The 21574-nt window shown below is 39.7% G+C and overlaps 1 protein-coding gene across 2 annotated transcripts in view; it reads right to left on the reverse strand.

Annotated features, from left to right (window-relative positions):
- RERG (RAS like estrogen regulated growth inhibitor) overlaps positions 1 to 21574 on the reverse strand; it is a 93995-nt gene that overhangs the window by 8786 nt on the left and 63635 nt on the right. For both annotated transcript variants that reach the window (XM_005425298.2, XM_031060518.1), the window contains exon 3: positions 10441 to 10497. In XM_005425298.2, coding sequence (XP_005425355.1) covers positions 10441 to 10497 — 57 coding nt within the window. The remainder of the gene's footprint in view (positions 1 to 10440; positions 10498 to 21574) is intronic.

Consider the following 21574-nt stretch of genomic DNA (forward strand, 5'->3'; position numbering starts at 1 on the left):
GAAAACTTTGAAGCCCATGATCCACAGACTGTCTATGTATGAACTATTCAGTCACAGCTTGTTCACATCACATCCTGGCACTACTGTGACATTTTTAACAGAGTTTTGGCCTATGAGACTTGGCTGCTCATCTCTCAAATCTTTGTTTTGTCCAGGACTATCCTGTTTTTCTGAGTATATTTGTTCCTGAATATTGTAGTTTGTAGAGAAAAACTATTGTCTGGAAATTAATTTCTAGATTTTGAGTTATATTTGCAGTGATGTAAAAAGTTTTAGTGATGTAAAAGCTGTTTTCAATACTTATTTCTTTTGAACCAGCAATATATCTTGGGATATGTCACTGCTCTAGAAGATAATATTTACATTGAGGTGTTTCTTGGTTTTAGGAGTGGGTAAATCAGCTGAGATGGAGGAATTATATTTTACAGGCAATCTTAAGCCAGCCTGGTCTGTTGTTTGCTTTCAAGTACACAGGGACACAACCTCTCTTTTCATACAGAATTTAAGTTGATTTTTTTTGTCAAGAGAGGTTACTAAAACATTTTTATATGTCCTTGTTTTAAAAAACTTTGGTCTAATGGTGGTTTTCAGCCAGCTGGATCTGAGAAATGCAGGAGATCTGGAAAAAAGGCTTTTTGTGTAGTGATTGCAGGAGAGTTTTCAGACCAAAATCCTCAGCTAGTAGACATGAACTCTTAAGTCATGGTTAAAGTCCTGTTGGATGGCAATGTCTAAAAGGCAAAAGCTCCCCATAATTAGTTCTGTTAACAGAATAAATGCTCTTGTTTATTGTTTGGGGTGGTTTTGTTGGTACGTCACTACTCATTTAGACTCCTGCAATCTTTGACACCCATCAGTGCATCTCTCTGTCACATTTGAGAACAGTGGCTTTGACTGTTGGGGAAAAAACACCCCAAAATATTATTACTAAGCCTGATGTTGTTCTCCCAACCCTTCCTTGCCCCAGCCCTGGAGAGGTCTGTCCCCCTCTGCATTTCTCTGCTGCTGCAAGAACTTTTCACATTTTAGAAATCCCCTGAAAGTTGAGTGTATCCTCCTGAAAGCCTCTCCTGCCTTCTTCCTTCCTCAGCCCCAGGTTTTCTCAAAGCACAGTGGAATTTATTTTTCTAGCTTGCCTCTGGCTGTTATGTGTTCCCTCTGTTGTTTACCTTACAGGAGGGTTTTTATTTTGCCACCAGCAGTGGTTTTACAGTAAGTAAAAACACAGTACCACAGTATAACACAGTACCTTGTGTATTTAGCACATATTTCTAATGCTAATGCAGCATAACCTCGTGTGTCTCTCTATTCATTAATATCACAGATCCCCAAATGAGAAAAGTTGGGTTATTTATTAATAATACCATCAAACAAGATGCCATGAATGGCTATTGCATCATTTTTATCATGTTTAAAGGAGAAAAACTAGTAAAAATAATGTTTCTGAAAGGAAACTTTGAGACTGATAATTGGATTTGGACTCTTCAGTGGTGTACTGTGCATGTGTAGCCCCAAGAATCAGGAAATAGGGAAGGAAAAGCTCCAGGAGGTTGCACACTCTGTCACTGTCATATTTTCTGAAAAATCCCTTTGCCAGGATTTCTTCTCCTGGGAAGCTGAGAAGCCTCAGAGACAAATGAAAACAATAATTATCTGATTGCTTCTCTTGTGTTTTGCTGCTTTGGAATGTTGTTGGAGATTGTTTATCCAACATGTGAATTTTGTTTTTATTTAATGACCAATCATGGTTAGACTGTGTTGGGACTCTGGAAGGAGTCACTAGTTTCTAATTAGTATCTTGTTAAGCCTTCTGTAAGTATCCTTTTTCTATTCTTTAGTATAGTTTTAGTATAGTATTCTTTTATATAATATAATATAGATCATAAATAATAAATTAGCCTTCTAAGGACATGGAGTCAGATTCTCAATTCTTCCTTCGTCCTAGGGACCCAAATATTTGAATATTTGTGGGTGACCTGAGCAGAAGCTTCAGGTGCTGTGGGGACCCATGGGGGGAAAGGATGCTCCATGGAGCACAAGGACACGTGCAAAAAAACCCCAGCTATTATAGTGGGGAATATGGAGAACAAATCCAGGAGGAATGAGGTTTGATAAGGTTGCTGCTTAGTGAGAAGTTTGGTTTTTTGTCATGTTTTCCTATTTTTGATTAAGTGGGAAGGTAATAGATGGCTAGTGTTTACATAGACTATAAAGTTCTCATCTTGGTGTGAGAGGATCTGTTGCATCCCTAGAATTTCATCTTTTTAGGTAGAACACATGGGTAATATAAACCTGGTCTACAGAAAATAATTTTTCTTGATGTGTTGGTATTTTCAAGAAATAGTATTTTGGCCTCCAAACAGCAATTGTAGAATAGTTTTCTTGAGCAGGACTCTAAAAACAATGAAAGATGTCTTTGTTTTGTTACTTCCTGCTGCATGCAAATAAGATTTTTCTACTGCATGGGAAGAGTGAGTTTCTTTTGCAAAGTGAACTGAGGATGCTTTCCCTTTCCTATTGTTTCTGTCCTCATTCAAATTTTACTGGGACAGGCAAAGAAAATGTGGACAGGTACCTGGAACTGAATTCCTCAAGGCATGCTAAAACCAAACCAATAAAGCCAGAGCAGCGCTAACAAGTAGGGAGTAAGCTCAGAGGTTTAAACTGTTGTTGGTTGTTTTGGTCTATTGGTTTTTTGGTTTTCATTTAATTTTCTTGCCAGTTCTTGGAAGGGATGTTGGTTGTTGGTAGGAAATACAACCCTGATAAATTTAAGCCTAAACAAATCATATTTTGCTGTGCCTTTTTGTCTGATTGCAGCAAGAAGTCTTTGTTGGTGAAGCTGATTTTCACCTTACTTCTGAAAATATAAATGAAAACTAACCAGTGAGAATTTTCTCACACCCAAAACAAGTAAAACAAAAACCCTTCTCTCCTGGGGGTGCAGAGGCAAGCACTGGGAAATTATTTCCATCTGGGAAACATTTCAGAATATGATGAGCACAAAAGTAGGGGAAAATATTTTGCAGCTGTAGCTATAGCAAGAACAGGCGCTGTCATTCCTGAGTTTTGCTGTCTGTTGTGCTACTGTAAAAAAGCAGTATTTTTATTACTGGCATCAGGAATATCTTCATCTTGAGACTCATGTGAAAGAAAACAAACCACATTTTCAGATAACTGCTTCCCATGTCATTGTAAGCATCCTCTGTTGCTGCTCTCAATTACAATTTCATCCTTTCAAGCCTTTGTTGAGAATTTTAGAAGCCAGAGTTGGTGTTTTAAGGTGCTTTAGGCCATATGAATCCATTTCCTTAGAAACACCTCAGAGAAACTGGGAATTCTTTCATGGCTCATTGCTTTAATACATTCAGTTTCAATTCCTTCTGCTGAAGAGCACAGTAAAAATGATACAGCATATTAAATGTACATCAAATTAAATAATGTTGCTGCTGTTCTGATGTAGGAAAAATATGATCACAGGAAGATGCCTAGGAAGGCAAAACCCAGACTGCTGAGGACTGAATCCCTCAAGCACTGAGGCAGAAGGAATGAGTAATTTTGTCAATAAAGATCCAGGATCTGAATAGCTGGAGTCTGGCTTGAGAATAAGGCTGTTTCCCAGTGATTTATGAAGTGCCTACCCATTTGTCGTGGCAGTCCCTGAGGCACAGGCTGGCAGCCCTTCCTCCCAGCCCCAAATGTTGGTTACCATTACACCCCACCAGGACCACGTGTGCTTGGACAGGCTGGAGTTGTCAGCACAGGTGTTCAGGTGAAATGTGCAGGAACAAAAGTTCTGCAAGGTGGTGGCAGAACTCTCTGCCCTTCTGCTCCCTGTAAGAAATGGTTGTTTTCCATCGTGAGCTGCTTGCAGACTGCACTGTCCTGTGGGGCAGCTGGAAGAGGAGGGACTGACAGTCCTTCCAGGGCTGTCAGCCTTTGCACCCAGGGCTGCAGGGGCATCAGTTAGTGATTTATAAACACCTCTTTTACTCTGGGCTGCTCTGTTCGAAGCTCTGTTTGCTGTCTGGGCAGTTTCTCCCTCAGCTGTGCTGCTGCAGGGCTTTTGTGCTGGAGACAGGCAGTTAAACCTTCAGGAGTGTTAGGGCAAACTTGCTGATTAAGCCACCAGTCAAGAAAACTGAAAAACCCACAATGCACAAAGATAATGTTTCTTTAACTTGGGATCTGCAGCAGGGATGGCAAGCCCAGGGATCAGGAGTAGATATTCACATGGTATTCCAGCTGTCCATGAAATGTGTTAGCTGAATAAACCAGACAGCAGAGACAATCCTGGAGAGCTCTATTATGACCTGAGCTCTTTATCATGGCTTCAGGGGCACAAAGTTGTCCCAAAAAGATAGTTCGTTTGTCTTCTCTTGCTAGGATATGTTATAATATATAATAAATTATATATATTTATGATTCATTATCGAAATATATTATTATTTATAATGTATTATAATTCATATATTTATCTATTATATATGTATAATATTATAAACTATAATTTTTGATTATTAATTATAATATATAGTTTTAATTATATATATTTATATTAACCATATTATTTCTGTTTCTATTCTTAGAAATAATAAATATATAAATAATTATACTAAATAACCATACTTCTACTCTTTAGTGAGGTCCTGATTCCCACAGCTAAGCTGTTTCTGGTTCTCAACCATTTTGATGAAAGCCAGTTTGGCTCTATTCCTGATATATTCCTACTTTTCTCTGGTATTTGTTGTTCATACAGACCTGTATTTATCCAGTGCAGAAAACAAACTCAGCATTATTTGCTAGTTCTGTCATATTATTTATATCCTTTATGGGACCTCCACCCCTTCCTTGTGATTCCTGAATGATACTGTTTTGCTAACAGAACCCCCCAGGTATAGATGTAAGCAAAACTGCCCTTGTAATATAAAAATAATCATCCTTGCAAGAAGTTTTCCAGTGGGAAAAGCCTCCTTGCCAGTGTAAATACCTTCAGAAAGTCATTTCTGCTGTTCTTGCCACAGTGGCGTAATTTGCAAGTCTTGAGTTCGTCTGTAGGAGGTTTAGTTTTCTGCTGTGGGAGAATTCAGGGCTTTAAGAGAGGTTTCTGTCTCCTTCCTTCAAGCAATTTTTACTACTTTGTCTTCTTTTTTCTTGCTTTCCTGATGCCTACACATCTTACCCATGTTTGAGGGTCTCTTATGGGCTGTCTGTATGTCGCATTAGATAGGACTTTATAGAACTTAATAGGACTTAATAGAAACATTGCTCAAGTGTTTTATTCTACCAGGGGAGAAAAAAGAGTGAACAAAAACCGGTAAAGAAATTGTGATGTAGTCACAAGAAATACTCTTCAAAAATGTCACTATTAATCTACTGGTCCTGGCAAAATTATTATTTTTCTTAAAACCCGTGTTTCTTATAGTTACCTCTACTTTAAAGTAGTGAAGAGTCTTCTCTCTATCCCTTTCAAATTAAATAAACTCCTTTGCTTTCTGTCTTTCTTTGCCTTCATACACAGTCCTGTTCTATTGATCATCTGCTAACAGACAGTTTTCAGAGGACTGGCAAAGTCCTATGAAATGTGTGAATAGCTGGAGAAAGACACCTAGGGGCAGTGTGAGAAAGCCAAGACACTTTAGAAAGGTCAGCAAAAATACCATCTCCTTGTTTGCTGATGGAAGTAGATTTTTGTTTCAAATGCAGGCTTTGCTTGGTGTTTCTGTCTGCCTTTGGTGAGTGTCCTAAATGTGAGTATCAGTTACTCTAAGGATTTGCAATCCTTCTGTAAGATGGAGGATTTTGTAGGTGAGACACAGTGGCAGAGACTGCAGACAACAAATCAGTTACAGAAAGAAGAAAAGAACTGAGGAGCCTTTCTCCTGCATTTACCTGGGGTTTTACTTGTTTGTGGCTTTTGCCTGTATAGCAAAAACTGACATTTCAGTCCTTGAGCCTCAGGACCCCCCTGATTCTCCCAGCTATACATAAAAATGCTAATCCAAACCAAATGACAAAACATAGTTCATAACACTCCTCCCTTTTGGTTTTTGGTTCTGTTTTTCTTGTTTTGTTTTGATTTTTTTTTTCCTCCCAATTCTTGGATACCCCAGCTCTGTTTTTAGTAAAGCAAATTGTTCAGGTTTTGGTGGAACAACAAATGTGTTCTCAGAGAAATGCTGCAAAATTTTTTTTAAAAGTGCTCAGCCATAGCAATAATGAATTTTCTTCTTTCATCATTTGATTCAGGACATTCTCCCTACATGCCATGGCTTATGGAGGCAGGAAATTTGCTGCTACCCATGAAGTTCTCTCCAGGCCCCCCATCTGTCTGCTGCTGTGATGGCTCTTTGGGCTTTCTCCTCCTTTTTTTTGCCTCTCAGGAAAAAATAAATTTAGCAGATTCCTCGATTACTCTGATTCAGCATCTCCAATTTCAAAATCAATTAAATATCAAAGTCAATCACAATATATCAATTTTTGAGCTCAGGTGAAGCTCACCATAAATTCTGGGCACTGCCAGTAACTCCTGGGGGGAATTGCTGAGATGCAGACTCAAAAATTGTTATTGCAATTTACTGAGACTGGGGAGAGCAGCTATTCCCTGCTGAAACCCCTGAAAATTATGGGGTCAAGCCCTGGGGTCACTGAGGTCCAGGTCACTGTGAGTCCCACATTCATGACAAGAGTGTGACTTCACTGGTGCCTACCCAGGCCAAGCATTTTGAGGCCTTTTAACATCACACTGAGCTTGCTTATATGTTTTTCAAGTTTTGTTCTATTTAAAAACATGTAAACATGAATGAATTTTGGTGAAATCCATGTGGGAACCCAATCCCCTTTCTCAGTGCATATTTAACTAGCTAAAGAAGACTAGTTTGATGCTGAATTATTCATGTATTTAATATTTTAGAAAACAACTGCATGTATTTCTTAAAATGTGTTATTCCAGCCCATTTCTACATAGAGCTCTTTCATCTAATTCTGTTGAAAATGTGAGATAGCTGTAATTTTCTGTAAATGAAGATGGATGTGGAAACCCATTCACCTTGATAATGCCAGGTAGGAATTTACCTTGAGGAATTTAGCGCCTTTTGGAAAAGCAAACAAAATCCCCATGCCAAGATGGTGACAATGAGTAGCCAGTTAAACAGAAATATTGGACAAGTCAAGTTAACACTCCCCAGAAAATGACCTTTGCTGAGGTTGTTGCCCTTTGGCTGAGAACAGTTAAATAAAAAGCAGAGTGGGATGTGCTTTTGGTGAAGATGCAGCTGTCCTGCCAGTGTTTGCACAGATCCAACAGCTGCACAAAAGTAGCAGAGCTGCAGAGCCCTGACTTCAGCAGCAGCTCTGTTTTCCAAAGCTTGCAGGGCTCAGTGATGTTCCTCCTGCCAGAAAATGTTATTTTGTGGTTGCTAATTTGGCTCCTGGTGGTACAGCATTCTATCCAGGTGCTGCTAAAAATATGGCCCTTCATTTTCTTCTGGCAGGTTAGAATAGTAAGGAATATTTATAAGGTGTGTTTTTCCCCTTCTAGTTAAAATGTGCCACCCTTGAGTAAAAAGAGGAATAGTTATTTTTTTTAAACATAATGCTTAGCTTAGGTTAATGTTGATTTTCCATCCGGCCTTGCGCAGCTTGGTGAAAGCTTTCCTAAAAATAGGAGTTATCTGGAGATTGCTTGCATCAGAGGGCTAATGGGTGGTTGAAAGCTTGACATAAGAAATAAACTATAAATTTGATGTTCTTGTCTCAGCCCCAGTGATTTTTGGCAAAACCTCCCGTTGCTTTGTTGCTGGATGGCTTGCATCTGTTTTACTCCTGTCCTTTTAGAATAACTTGACAAAGCTGCTTATTTCTCCCTGTAGAGGAAATTATCCTCACTGACACAACTTTAATTTTTTATACTGATTGAGCATGATATCCCTCTTTCCACAGAACTGCCAGCCCATGACTGCTGAGAAGAAATGGATTTATTCTGCTGAAACTTCTCAGTGAATTCAGATGTTTACAGCTAGGTGGACACCAAATCACTGCAGGATGACAATGCTAAAAGACAGAAATGCATTTTTTCAGGCACTGGTTTTCAAAGCTTTTCAAGGTACAGTTTCTTTCTCATTGATCTCTGAAGGCCTAAATAGTGGTTACAATTTCAAGATTATTTGTCATCTCTAACAGTTCAGAACCCTTTTTGAATCCCATTGTGGTCTGTAGTTTGAAAAAACCAATATTTTACAAAACAGTCTCTTGGTGAGCAGCTTCCACGAGAGATTACAGTGATTAAAGAATAACTCCTTGAGAATAGTTTATTAGTTTCTGAATTTCTCAAACCTTTTCATCAGAGCAACCTCGAGAGCTGAGCATCACAGTGACTGTAATGCATAATTTAAGCTATTATTCTCTAGACTGAATGGTGATGTAGAATTCAGTAAGTCAGAAGAGATTTAATTTTTTAGTTTTTTGCTGCCTGCAGGAAAGCTTTCCTTGTTGCAAAGAGAAGACAATTAGATTCCTGAGGGGCACAGTAATTTGCAATTGTATTCATTTGTAAAACGGAAACAAATGTCAAGCCTTGTACAGCAAAAAGGGCATGGGGCCCTCACAATGGGGCAAAAAATAATAAACCTTGTAGCTTGCTAATGACTTCATCTGCATGCTTAAACAAGGCAAAAAGGATGATTCTTCATGCAGTGGCCCTGTGAGAAATTGATGAACTTGGGTTACACTGGTAGAGAAGGCTTTATACACTTCTTGTCAAGTTCTTAGAATGATGTACTGGTGATAGAAATGTGAAGTGCTAACACTAATAATGCCAAAGGAACATCCTATTGAACATTCCACTGTGCAGCACAAGGCAGGTGACACATGATTCACTGAGGACTACGTTGATAGTAGCAGATAAAAGAATGTATTTGAGTTCAGGTTGTGCTGAGATTTATTTTCCCAAGATGGGAGTTTTGATATCTGTTACCTCTCCATTTTGCCAAACAAAAATCCTGGATACTTGCTTTTTACAAAGGGCTGTCTGGGTTCTGTAGTAGAATATATTAAACTTCATTTCTACTGTGCAATTTTATGGCACTTTCTGTTTCCTTAACGAAACCTGTTAAGGAAGGAACATTAATAAAGGAATTGATATTTAGCTGTATGATCTGTGTTGGAACCTGCAAAGAAATGTTAGAAAGGAGAGAGGAACTCGTTGTTGGAGAATAGAGAATTTTCCAGCCCTTTACTTTGTGTGTGAATTGCTTAGTCCTGAGGTATTGAAGGCACCTTCTAAGAAGTGAATGCCTTGTCTTGGACTTGGCCTGGATTTGCAGAGCATTTAAATATATACCAATCTAAGAAATAGTAAAAAATTTAAAAATTAACCTTGGCAAAAGTTTTAAGTGAAGCCTCTAATTCAGAGCAGCTGTTCTACAGGTTCTTTGAAATATCTGGGTCAGCTTCTTGAAAATGCCAGACCCAACAGAGCTAAGTGGGAGCAGTGGAAGGGACATGTGGATGCCTTTTAGATGATTGGTGTCCCTATCTGGTCACCCAAAAAATGAGAGACAATATATGTTTGAAAATGAGGACAAAAAAAGTTACCTGACTCTAGGCAGGCTGACTGTAAAAATCTTTTTTTGGCCACAAATTTTTAAGATCTCTCTCCCAGAACACAGATCTGTATCCCAGTATCTTATTCTCAAGCAGAAGACATTTGGGTTATTCAAAAGGAGAAAACTGATCTCACACTTAATGATTTGAAGAGTTTAATGCTGAAGCAATTTATTTCAATGACAGAATTCCCCTGGATTTCTGAGTGGGCAGAAATGTGCCTCATACACTAACTCAGCCTTTGTCTGGTGCTGCTGCTTCTCTATTCTGCCATCTTAGGCAACAATTTGTTCCAGCTTAAAATGACCATAGAGAAGCTTTTTTGCAGCAGGTTTGGAGGCTGACTGAGGCTTGGAATTTTAGCTCTGTGATTCCATTGCTTCAGCCATGCCATTCCACACAGGCTTCCAGGACACAACTGTCACTGTCACATTTTCTGAAAAACCTCTTTGCCCAGGATTTCTCTCCTGGGAAGCTGAGAAGCCTCAGAGAAAAAGGGAAAAAATGTCATCTAGTTTGCTTCTCCTGTGTTTTGCAGCTTTGGAATGTGGTTTGGAGATTATTTATCCAACAGGTGAATTGTTTCATTGGTTTCATTGAATTGTTTTGACTTTATGACCAATGACCAACCAAACTGTGTCAGGACTCTGGAAGGAGTCACGAGTTTTCATTATTATCTTTTTAGCATTCTATATTACTTAGTGTAGTTTAGTTTAGTATTCTTTTATATAATATAGTACCATAAAATAATAAATTAGCCTTCTAAGAACATGGTATCAGATTAATCATTCCTTCCTTTCTCTGGGAACCCCACAAATACAGGACACAGGCACCTACCCAGCGTTGGGTCGTACTCCCAGATGAACCGCTTGGTCAGGAAGCGCACCACGAGAGCTGCAGGGACAAAGAGATTTCGGATCAGAAGGACAAGGCATCAACTCAACAGATTGGTTTTAAAGCTCTCCCAGCAAAGTTTTCTATGTGAGTGGACAGGTAGCAGCTCCCCTGAGCTGTGAGCTTATTGGGGCACTCGAGAACTTGTCACTGTTTGTGGCCCACTTCATGCTTTTGGATGGGAGCAACAGAACAAATCAAAACAAACAAACCAAAAACTTTTTGCAGCATTAAAGCCACTGCTTTGGATGCTTTAGGTATCCTATAACCAGTGGGGAAAGTGTTGGCGGTTTTGGAACCAGCTTTGACGCTTCAAAATGAGAGGTTGATCAAAATAACTTTATTCTTGAAAACTGGCTTTTGGATTGTAAACCATGTAAGGCAGAAATAACTGGCTAAATAGCTTCCTTCTCTGTTTTGGCATGCCTTCCTTGTAACAGTTTAATTTCCACATTTTGCCTACTCGAAGAAAGCAGATTAAATATTTCAAACCAATGGTCAGCACATGCTATTAATCAATTTGCAGAAATAGAAAAACGTTTAGATTTTGGAGCACTGGACAGGTAGTTCTCAGTTTCAGCTTATAGGATAAGATCTTGCTACTTATATTCTTGTATTTAAGTTTTTCTATCCCTCCAAACCCTTTAAAACAACTTTTATAGACTTTGATTATTCTTGAATTTAGAACCAAGCAGTTCTTTGAATTTCTAGTGATGCAAATGAATCATTTACCCCTGAAAACCACCCAAAATCCTTCCTGCAAATGAAGCCAGAGATATCACTGCACAAGCTAAGAGTGCAGCAATTACAGCTACAGGAAAACTTTTCCTTGTCATCAGACCCATATGATTGTTCCATCTTTTGGTTGCAGGTGGACAGTAAAACCCAGTTCTGATCCTGTTCCAAACTGAAGCCAGGAGAATGCCCTCCATCCCAGACTTCTATGCCCAACACTATGATAAGGCAAGAGTCTGCAGAATAAATCTAATGAATTAAGATTTCCTCAATCAGACAATCAGAATATTAGTTTAAGAAGATTAATATACCTCCTCATACTTGGAGGGGTAAAAAGAAGCTGATCCTTAAGAAATGAGATCACCACACAAGAAGCAATTTGAAGTTGGTGTTATTTTATGTTTCTATTTTTCCTTAGGAAATCCTACTTTGATTTTTTGCTTAGGCTTTGCTGAAATGCTCTCCTTGTTCCTCAGAGTAGATGTGGCAATTCTTAGTCAAAGTAACTTTTCAAGTCATGGTCCTTAACCTGAATTCTATAACAAAACCAGATGACCTCTTTGTAGCTGATTTCCCATCCATGGTAATGTTGCACCAGGAATTTTTTTTCCTGTACTTATTATCATAGCTGGAATAGTTCAAGCATCTTATTGTTTTGAAAGTTTGGTCATGATTCTTCTCTAATTGCCAGTAATAGATTCTCTCTTACTAGCTTTTTTGTCAAGGACAGATTTAAAATTACTTAAAACAGATTTAAAAAATCAAACAGATTTTAAAAAAATTATTTAAAAATTTTAAAGAATTTAAAAATGCTTTCATAGCCATACTTTGAAGGAGAAGCAGTGATGGGCTACCTGTGGGGCAGAGCCTGAGCCTGTGCCTGGACCTGGAGAAGCTAAGGAAGAAACAGTAAAGGTAGAAGAACCTGTCCAAATGTTTTTATACTTAAATATGGCCCCCCTATTTATGATAACCTTGAACTTGTAGGTGGAAATTGCTGGAGAAGAGAGTAGAAATGATAGAGGGGACTGGAAGTTTGTCAAGCACGACTAAGGTCACAGAGAGAGCTCTGAAGAGAAAGAGAGAGAAGAGCTGATTTTGGAGGTGCCCAAATAGAAGAGATTACAAGGTGACAAGCCAGAAGAAGCAGAAGCAGACCTGGGCTGGAGGTGCTAAGATGAGCCTGGGAGGAGAAACCCAGGTTACATGAAAACCCAGGGTACACAACCCACAGTTACTACACAGGATGAAATGGAGCAGGTGTGCGGCACTGCAGAGGTGAAAAATTAGAGATCACAGGTGTAATAAGCTCTGCTGAGAAGGGGGAAGCTAGGCTGTATTTATCTCCAGCACATGCAGATACATAAATAATTACATGTTTAGAAGGGTGCAGAGCTAAAGAAAGAGGGGTGGGAGGTGGCTGCCATGCACAGTCAGATGGCAATCAGCCTCTCTGCTGGCAGACCTCAGAGGGGAGCACAGAAAGCACAGTGAGCCGCTTGTTAGGCACTGCTGCCAATGAAGTATTTTTATAAGTATTTTCCTTTTCTTTGGGCCTAGTGAAGGGAAGAAAACAGCCCCTTATCACAACCCCAGCTCCAGAACTATGTGCTCTGTGTCAGTTTTGGGGCACTTTGGGGCTGTGCAGGACTGCTGCTCCTCCAGGCTGGCTCTGCTCAGCCTCCCTGCTTCTGACCCAGTCAAATTCCTTCAAAATGCTGCTGCTCTCTGTCATGGCAGTGGTCACAGCACATCATATAAAGCTTTTCCCTTCCACACATTTTTATGAGGCTGAAGATTAGCAGCTAGCTGCATTTCACAGATGGGGAGCGTGAGAGGCTCTTGATCCAGAGCCTGTTTTGTTTATAAGCATTGCAGACCATGTTGGATGGGAAATATCTTCACTTTTGCCTCATTAGGGGTGCTCAGCAGATGGACCTCTGACATCCAGTGGGGTATTAAAGCAATGTATGGGGCTTTGCTGCCTGATTTGACTGAAAATAGACAATGAGGGAAGAGCTGGGAAGGGCATCCAAGTGCTTGGGCTGTGAGTCTGGAGTCCAGCTTGCTGGCTGGTGCCTCCTGCCCCAGCAATGATATCCTGGAGCAGGGGTATTACTGGAGCCAGGCTGTTTATGTTGAGCTCACTCACTGCCAGATTACATCACTTTGCTGTAAAATAGCTCTGCCAGCAGAAGGATCGGGAGTGAGGACATCAGCAATTCACTAGACTTGGAGCTGGAGCAGCCAGATTGCTGCTGCTGGCTTAAATGATGCTTTGGGCAAAATAATAAAATCCCCCTTGTGTCCTTAGTAATGTTGCATAAAGGATGAGTTGAGATGGGCATTACTTCCCTGTCACCTGAGCAAAGGTGTTTGTACTGTTTGACCAGTCAGTTTTACTCTAATGCTAATAATGAGCCAAAAATAACCCAACAGACTAAAGGAAACCAATCCAAATGCTGGGTTTTGATTCAAAACAACACTGAGACTGAGAGTGTCTGAAACACATTATTTTCTGATTAAATTAAGTGGCTAATTCCAATATTCATATTAAAATGGCCATTTCCAGTGCTCATCCTCAAATTCATTTTGAAGCAGCCCAGGCTCTGATGCAGTAGTTAACAGGAGTGAATTTCATGGCTCTCCACTGAGACTAGTCCAGGCTCTTCCCTGAGCACTTAGAGCTTGTGAAACACAAGAACTTGCAGGCTGGGAAGGAAAGAATCTCCCACAAGCTGCCTTGTGGGTTCCTGCTGTGCTGTTTGGAGACATGACCATCACCAAGGGGAGCTGATGTAACGTCCCAGCAAAGGAAGAACAGACTCATGTCTCCTTCTGCCTTTCCTGACACCCTCACTTCCAACTCAGCTGTTTTATACAGGGCATAAATTAGGGTAGAACTTGGCACAGGACTTTCATTCACTCATGTTTAAAACTTCTGCCTTAGAAGTTATTCTTGGAGAAGAATCATGACAATCTGTCAAATACATTTGCAGTGCAGCTCCACTGAAGACAATGAAGTTATACCAGGATTTAACATGGCATATAAACCAAGGTTATCAACCACATAATTAATCAATTTCTTTCAAACTTGTGTGGCTGAGTCCCTTGCTCAGCTTTAAAAATCCCATTCCATATATTTTGGAACTTTTTATATGTGTGTGTGTGATATTTTGCATCTTGCTTTAGATCTTTGTTTGGATTTAGTAACATACAAATGCTCTAGCTAAATTTACAATCTACCTGAATACATATCTCTGGATTTGGTATCATTCCAGCTAATACAAGCTGAGTTTTTTTGGGGAAGAAAGGAAGGAGGGTTTTATTTGCAAAACAACCCCCTTCCCAAAATGTTACAGAGTTCAAAGTTATTATAAGAAAAATAACAGTTTTCCACAGTGAAATAACTGTATGATGACTCTTTTATGCCATGAGAATTTTCAGCTATGAAAATGGTCTGAAAGTAGTCCCATTATTTAACTTATCAACAAGTCCATTCCTGGTGCCATGATGATGTGTCATCAGTAAACCACGCTTGGCAGGAGACACCAGAGTGGTTAAAACCAAAGGTTAGAATGATCAAAAGACACTTTCACAAATGAAGTATTTCACTGTTTTTTAAAATATATATTTTTTTAGAGAGTTCATCCCCCATTCACCTTCTCAGAGGCCCTTTAGGTATTGGAATTTCAGCCCCCCTGGAAGATGGGGTGAGTTCCAGCCTGCAGGATGGCAGTGCTCTGGATTCTGGCAGGTGACGTTCTGCCTCCTTAAACAGCTCTCTGTCCACCTTCAGGAAATAATGGTTTGTTTCAAAGGCAAAACCATGAGGATTTAATTTGCTTTTGGAAGTGCAGGTCATCTGGGGGTGTCTGTGTGTGGGGGAAAGTGTGAACATATAATGCAGAGTCCTTTTCTGATGCATCAGGGATGTCAGCATGCACTCATTGCCTTGTTCTGCATCTGTGGGCCTGAGTTTGACTCAGCTCTGATGGGATCTCTGCAATTCTGTGATGTGGGGATGTGAGGGCTGGGTGAGACATCAACAGCAGCACCTCTCTGCCTCCTCCCTTGGCTTGCTCACTGTGGTCAGTTCTGATGTTGGGACCTGCTGCAGTAAACTAGAATTTTCCTACAGTAAATCTAATGGAGCAAAGCAAGATCAGTGAGAAAAATAAGGAAGAACTCAATGAAGCATAAAAATGTTTTGTTCTACACTGCCTTGCTGTTTCAAACTCTGCACGTTTTAGGCATTTTTAAGTCACTGTCTCAAGCAGTGAGCTGTTCAGGAAAATTCCTGTTTATGATAATTTTTCTTTAACAGCACAGGGAGGTCCTCCAGTGACTACCAATGTAAGTTCAAAAGTATGTCTACTTTAATATATAAAGATCAATTAAACATAAATACCAAATGTATATATTCTTATATGTACCACGTAGCAATTTATATGCAACAGTGTGTGTGTATATACAGGTGTATATATACAGTGCTATAGCACATACAGCCCAGGATTGAACAGCTGTGGGATGAAATGTGCTGCTTTTGCCTTTCAGGAGGTTTCATTGTGTAATGGAAGCCTTTTTTCTTCAGTGGTGATGGAAAGGGCTTCAGTTCTGTGGATTCAAATCTGAGCAGCAAGAGTGGTTCAAATGTCTTTTTGTTCTGGGGGAATATAAAAGGACTGGAATACCTGTCTCAAATATCTCAATTCCCACTTGATCATGGTTGAAACCACCATTCCACATTCAAGTATTTCAAAACCACTAATAAGCTTTCAAATGTACAATATTAAGTGCTGTAGATTGGATTTATCTTTACAGTGAATAATATTTTACATGCAGAATGTGAATGCATCAGAACTCCAAAGGCTGTTTCAGATAATAATTCAGCAGGTTGTCCAATTAGATGTCAATAACTGACCTTCTTTTCACAAGTTGTTTGGAGAGAGTATCCTACTGTGGAAGAGACAAAGACCACACTCCTGCTCAGCTCTGCTTTTTTGCAGTCTCCATCAGGTTATTCATATTCCAGCCTGACTAAATGTCAGTGTATTTCATGCCACTGTCACTTTTCAATTTCTGCTACAAGGTTTTGGGGAGTATTTCTTCTGTTAGTGGCAATTTCCATCTATCTCAGATGTAATTGCATTTTGCTTCTGTGGGAAATATGCAATTTTAGGGAATTGAGTGGAAAGAGCCTGGGGAAAAATAACCTGTTTCAGGGAGTTCATCTGAAATTCTGGAAGTCCACAGCACAGTGTATTTACATAGTCATCTCAACTGTCTTCATAGGAGACTGGGCATCTTTGTATGCTCCTCTGGGTAGTTTACCCTGACTTTTTTATTGATTAGTAGTAATTCATCCCATCCTCACTGAACAGAAGGATTTTTGTTGTCATGTTTCCCCCTCTGCTTTCAGTGCTCAAGGCATTTTTTACAAAGGTTGCTACATGTGGAACTCAAGCAAGAGGCTTCATTTACGTTACCCCATTCCATAACATATAATTTCAGATTAAGGTTGTTTATTTCACATGAGTGTTTATTGCACTCATGTGAAACATAAGTTATCAGACTGGTGTGTTGAATGGTTTTGATCATTTTATATCCACGCTTGTACCATTTCTCTCTCCTGACTTCATTGTGTAACTTTTTCTGTCACCCCATTTGTGAAACCTAAACTTTCTGGTGTGCTATTACTAACACATATGTGTTGGAACCCTGGTTACTGAGAATTTCAGACTTTCTGTGCTGGAAAGCACTGACCCCCAAGAGAACACTCCATTTGATCTGAGGCTGTGGAGAAAGCTTCCAAAATTGAATGATAAAACTAAGATTATAAGTCTGTAGTTTGAATAGAAGTGTGTAATATCATATAGTAGAAAACTTAAAGTTTTAAAATATGATAATATATATGAAACAAGATAAAAAATATAAAACAGAAGGTAATACTTCTCTACTTTCTTCTTCATAAATTTAACTAGTATCATGTAATTACATAAAAATCCACATTATGAATCACAAGTAGTTAATTATTAAGTTAAAAGTAAAAATAATTTAAGTATAATTTCTTAATTAGACAATTTATCCTTAAAAACACTTATAAAGAGAAAAATACAATTCCATTTTATAATTTGTTAAAGCACTGTAAAACTCACACTTAAGAAAAACTAATAGAGAGTGGCCATAAACACATGGCCAGTGCTGAGGTGGGGGTTTTTGTTTTTGTTGTGATTTTTTGGTGTTGGTGGTGATATTGCTTTTTTGGGGTTTTTTTGCTTGTTTGGTTTGCTTTGGTTTTTTTTGTTTTCTTTTGGGGTTTTTCTTTGTTTTTTGAGTTTTTTTTTTTTGCTTTGGTTATTTTTTTTGTTTTGGGGGTTGTTTTTTTTTCTTGGAGAGTGGGTTTTTTGTTGGTTTTTGGGGATTTTTTTGGAGTTTTTTGGGGTTTTTTTGTTTGGTTTGGTTTTATTTTTTGTTTTGGGGTTTTTTGTTTTTTGTTTTTAGAAGTCTTTGTTTTGGGGATGGTTGGTTTTTTTGTAGGAGAACGGGTTTTTTGTTGATTTTTGGGGTTTTTTTAGGGTCTCTTCCAGCTTTTGGTCTGATCCTGCCTCTCTTCCCCCTCCCACGCTCAGAAGGCAAGAGATGAGTAGGAAGAACTGGAAGAAAGGGGAGTGAGGTGAATTTGTTCCCTTCTTGGTGCACACATCTGGGGAGGGCTGCAGGGACTAGGAGAGGGGCACAGTCTCATGCATGAAGGACATAAAGAAATTTTTCCAACAAAGTTTAAAGAGAGTTTTTTGTGAGACCTTGGCCAGGGCTGGGACTGGTGAGCAGGGCCCAGCTGTTCTGTGAGAGCATCCTGGCTGCCAGCAGCAACCTGGCCACAAATCCCAGCCCTGCCAAGGGGGAAGCTGCTCCTCAGGAACTCAAGGAACCAACCTGCCTCCTCTTGGGGTTAGGACTTGATAGTTCAACATCTTCCCTTCTGCTGCTCTGGCTGGGAGCAGAAAACATTTTGTTTGACGTGGTATGTTCTGGTAATGACAAAGTCACTCTGGAAAGGCACAGCTTACTATTTGCAGCTTAGAGTAAGTCAAAATGCTTTAAAAAATACAGTTTTATCAGGCTCTGGTGAGTCAGTTTGAATGGGAGGGCAGTTGGCGCACTGAGTGAGTAAAGCCACTGGCATTAATGCTGGACCACTGCCTGTACTTGTAATCTTCACAACACAAAAAGTGCTTTTGTCAGAGTGCCTTGCTCTGCCAGTGTTTCACTGAGTATGGAGCAGCACAAACGGTGACTAGAAATGTCATTGAGAGATGCAGGGCTCTCTATTTCCTGTTGGTAGACAGCACTGGGTGTTTCTGTGTGGTCAGTCTGAACAGAGTAGCTGTCACTCTCTTCTCCTCAGCCTGACTATGACAATTTCCTTGTCTTATTTTCAGTTTTATCAGTATACTATATCAAATGAGACTACAGCTTGCATCAAACTAAAAACAAGCTGTTCCCTGGCTTTTTCTGTGATAAACTTATTTTTTCTTTGCATGCACACCTTGGCTTTCTGGATTTGGCTCCATGGAAAACTCAGACAACATAGAAAGCTTTGCATTGTGATTGCAATCCAGCTAGAGCAGGATATTCAGGAAGATCTTGAAAGATCATTTGTCCTGTGCCATTTCCATCTTTCTTTGACAACGGAGCTTAGGTGAACACCAGAAGTTTGTTCCAGCTCTATTGATTGATGACTGATGGTTGAATCAGTTGATGGATGCAGGCCTGGAATGTCCCAGGAAGATGAGGAATTAAGGCAACAAAATACATTGAAAACTGACTCATGGATTTTCAATTATCCTCCTTATTTTTTTTATGACTCTGATGGCATAAGCCTTGATAAATGTTACATCTTTTTAACACAGTGCACAACAGAATATTTAGGGGGACCCATATTTTTCAAAATCAGCTATTATTCTCATGTTTTAGCTATGCCTCTTTTTTTACCCTCCCTCCTTTTCTCTGTGTTGTAAAGACACCTGCTCCTGTTATTTGCTAGCCACCTGGAATCTTGAACTGTTGTTTGTACCAGGAATTTAGTTTTTTTTAAAGAGCAAACAGCTTTGCCTTTACACCTGGAGAATTAAGAGACCCAGCAGGAGGAGCAGAGAAGCTCTTTAAGAGGTATTTCCACAGTAGGGTTTGCAATGCTGCAGGATGATAAAAGAGAATGATAGAGAAACTATGATCAACAGCTGAAGTGAAATGGAAGGCAAACACTGTGGACCACATTCTTCTCACAGTAAAAATAAATGTAAAGTGTAGAAATGTTTAGCTGAAGACAAAACTTGGTCAGACTAAGTAAAGGTTTCCTAACATGCTGCTGATGATTGTTCCTGGAGGTAGAAAAGTGACCCCAGGGGAGATGGAATTGGTAGGTACCTAATGTTTTTCTACAATTGTCCATGCTGAATAATGAGTTATACCCCAGAAGTCTGAGGTGCTATCTCAGAGTATCTCCCCAGCATTCTTTTTCTTTGGTGGAGCAGCTTGGAGGAATGGGTGTGGGTAGAGAGCAACTCTTCATAAAGCACCAGTGAGCAAAGCCTGTTTGTGTCTGAAGCTTGACTGGTGACCTGCCAGGGCTCACATCCCTGCTCATCCCATACAACCTCTGTCAGGGGGAGGATAATTAATCCCAGATCCTGGGAGCAGTGATTTCCTACAAGGCCATGTCATAATGGACAAAGATATATACTGCTAAGTGCTCCAGCCAGGGCACTACAGAGTGTTGTGCTTGATTCCCAGTGCTAGTGACAGCACGAAATTAATTTAAACTAATTCATTGTTTTGATAAACAACTATCATCTCCTATCTCTGGCTGCAACTATGGTTTTATGAGCACCCATTTGGTGCTTGTAATAATGTAGGGGTTATTCTTAGCCTTCTGCTTGGAATCTGGACACACAATCCTGGGAACTGTTCAGAGTAAACTTTAAAATTATGTGTGTGTGTGACAGGGGGGAAGCATGATCTAAATTTAAATGGTAAATTTCTGCTTTCATTCTCAATGCTTAAGGGCATTCAGCTAATAAACATTGCATGGCTTCAAACAAAATAAAAGCCACAGTAGTAGATAATGGGTGCTGTAAAACCTCTGACATATCTCAAGTCTGAAACTTGGAGGATTAACATAACTTAGTTTATGATGTTCATCACAGCTGCCAGGAGACCTGGCCCTGCCTCCCCAGAGTGCAGGAGCCAAAGGGAGTGCTCAGCTGAGTAATTAGCTATACTTAGTTAAAAGCCGCATTAAGAGGGAGCTTTTCTTCATTTATCCATGCTGAATAATGAGTTATACCCCAAAAGTCTGAGGTGTTATCTGTGTGAGATTCTCTTGTCCATAGAAATTACACAGATAAGAACTATAACAAGTCATATATTCAGGGCTCTTTCAGTCATTATCTCATGCAGTGGTTTATCCACTTTGAAGTGACCTTAGTGATGGGATTTTCTCCATTCCTTTTACATGAGGCTGAAAACACCAAGTTCCTGTTTGTTCCAGGGGAACTTTAAAGATTCCACAGCAGTTTTGCAAGGGGATCTTTCCCTTCAAGGATCCTCCCCTCCATCCTGAAGCTTGGTAGATGCACACCACCACAGTGTCAGGGGCTCAAAGATCATGCGGCTCTAAGTTTACAATTATGATGAAATCAGCTGTGGCATTCACATTCTCTGAAAAATATTCCTTCTCCCAGGATTTTTCTCCTGGGAAGCTGAGAGGCCTCAGAGAAAAGGGAAACTATTCTTATCTCATTTGCTTCTCCTGTGTTGTGCTCACATGTGGAATGTGTTTGGAGATTGTTTACCCACAGGTGATTGTTTCATTGGATTTCTGCTGTGAGTTGTTTTGACTCTTTGGCCAGCTGGGGCCAAGCTGTGTTGGGACTCTGGAAAGAACCATGAGTTTTCATTATTATCTTTTTAGCATTCTGTAGGTATTATTTATGTATTCTTTAGCATAGTTTAGTATAGTAGTCTTTCATATATTCTAGTATCATAAAGTAATAATTTAGCCTTCTGAGAACATGGAGTCAGATGCACCATTCCTGCCTTCCTCAGGGCATTCCCTGCAAATACCATAATTAGCCTCTATTATTTTCTCAGGCCAGCGTAACAAACTCTCAGGGCTAAGTTTTCCTTCTAATGCTTTGTTTTAAGAGCACTTCCTCAGTTTCACCCTGAGCTCTTTCCAGAGTGAGCAGAGAGCACATAAACAACTCCACTCTCTCTGACAGCAGTTGAACAGCACAGTATACATTTCCTTCTCCTGTTACTGCCCTGCAGAGTG

Source organism: Geospiza fortis, unplaced genomic scaffold, assembly GCF_000277835.1.
Source record: "Geospiza fortis unplaced genomic scaffold, GeoFor_1.0 scaffold13, whole genome shotgun sequence".
In the NCBI taxonomy this organism is placed as follows: Eukaryota; Metazoa; Chordata; class Aves; order Passeriformes; family Thraupidae; genus Geospiza; species Geospiza fortis.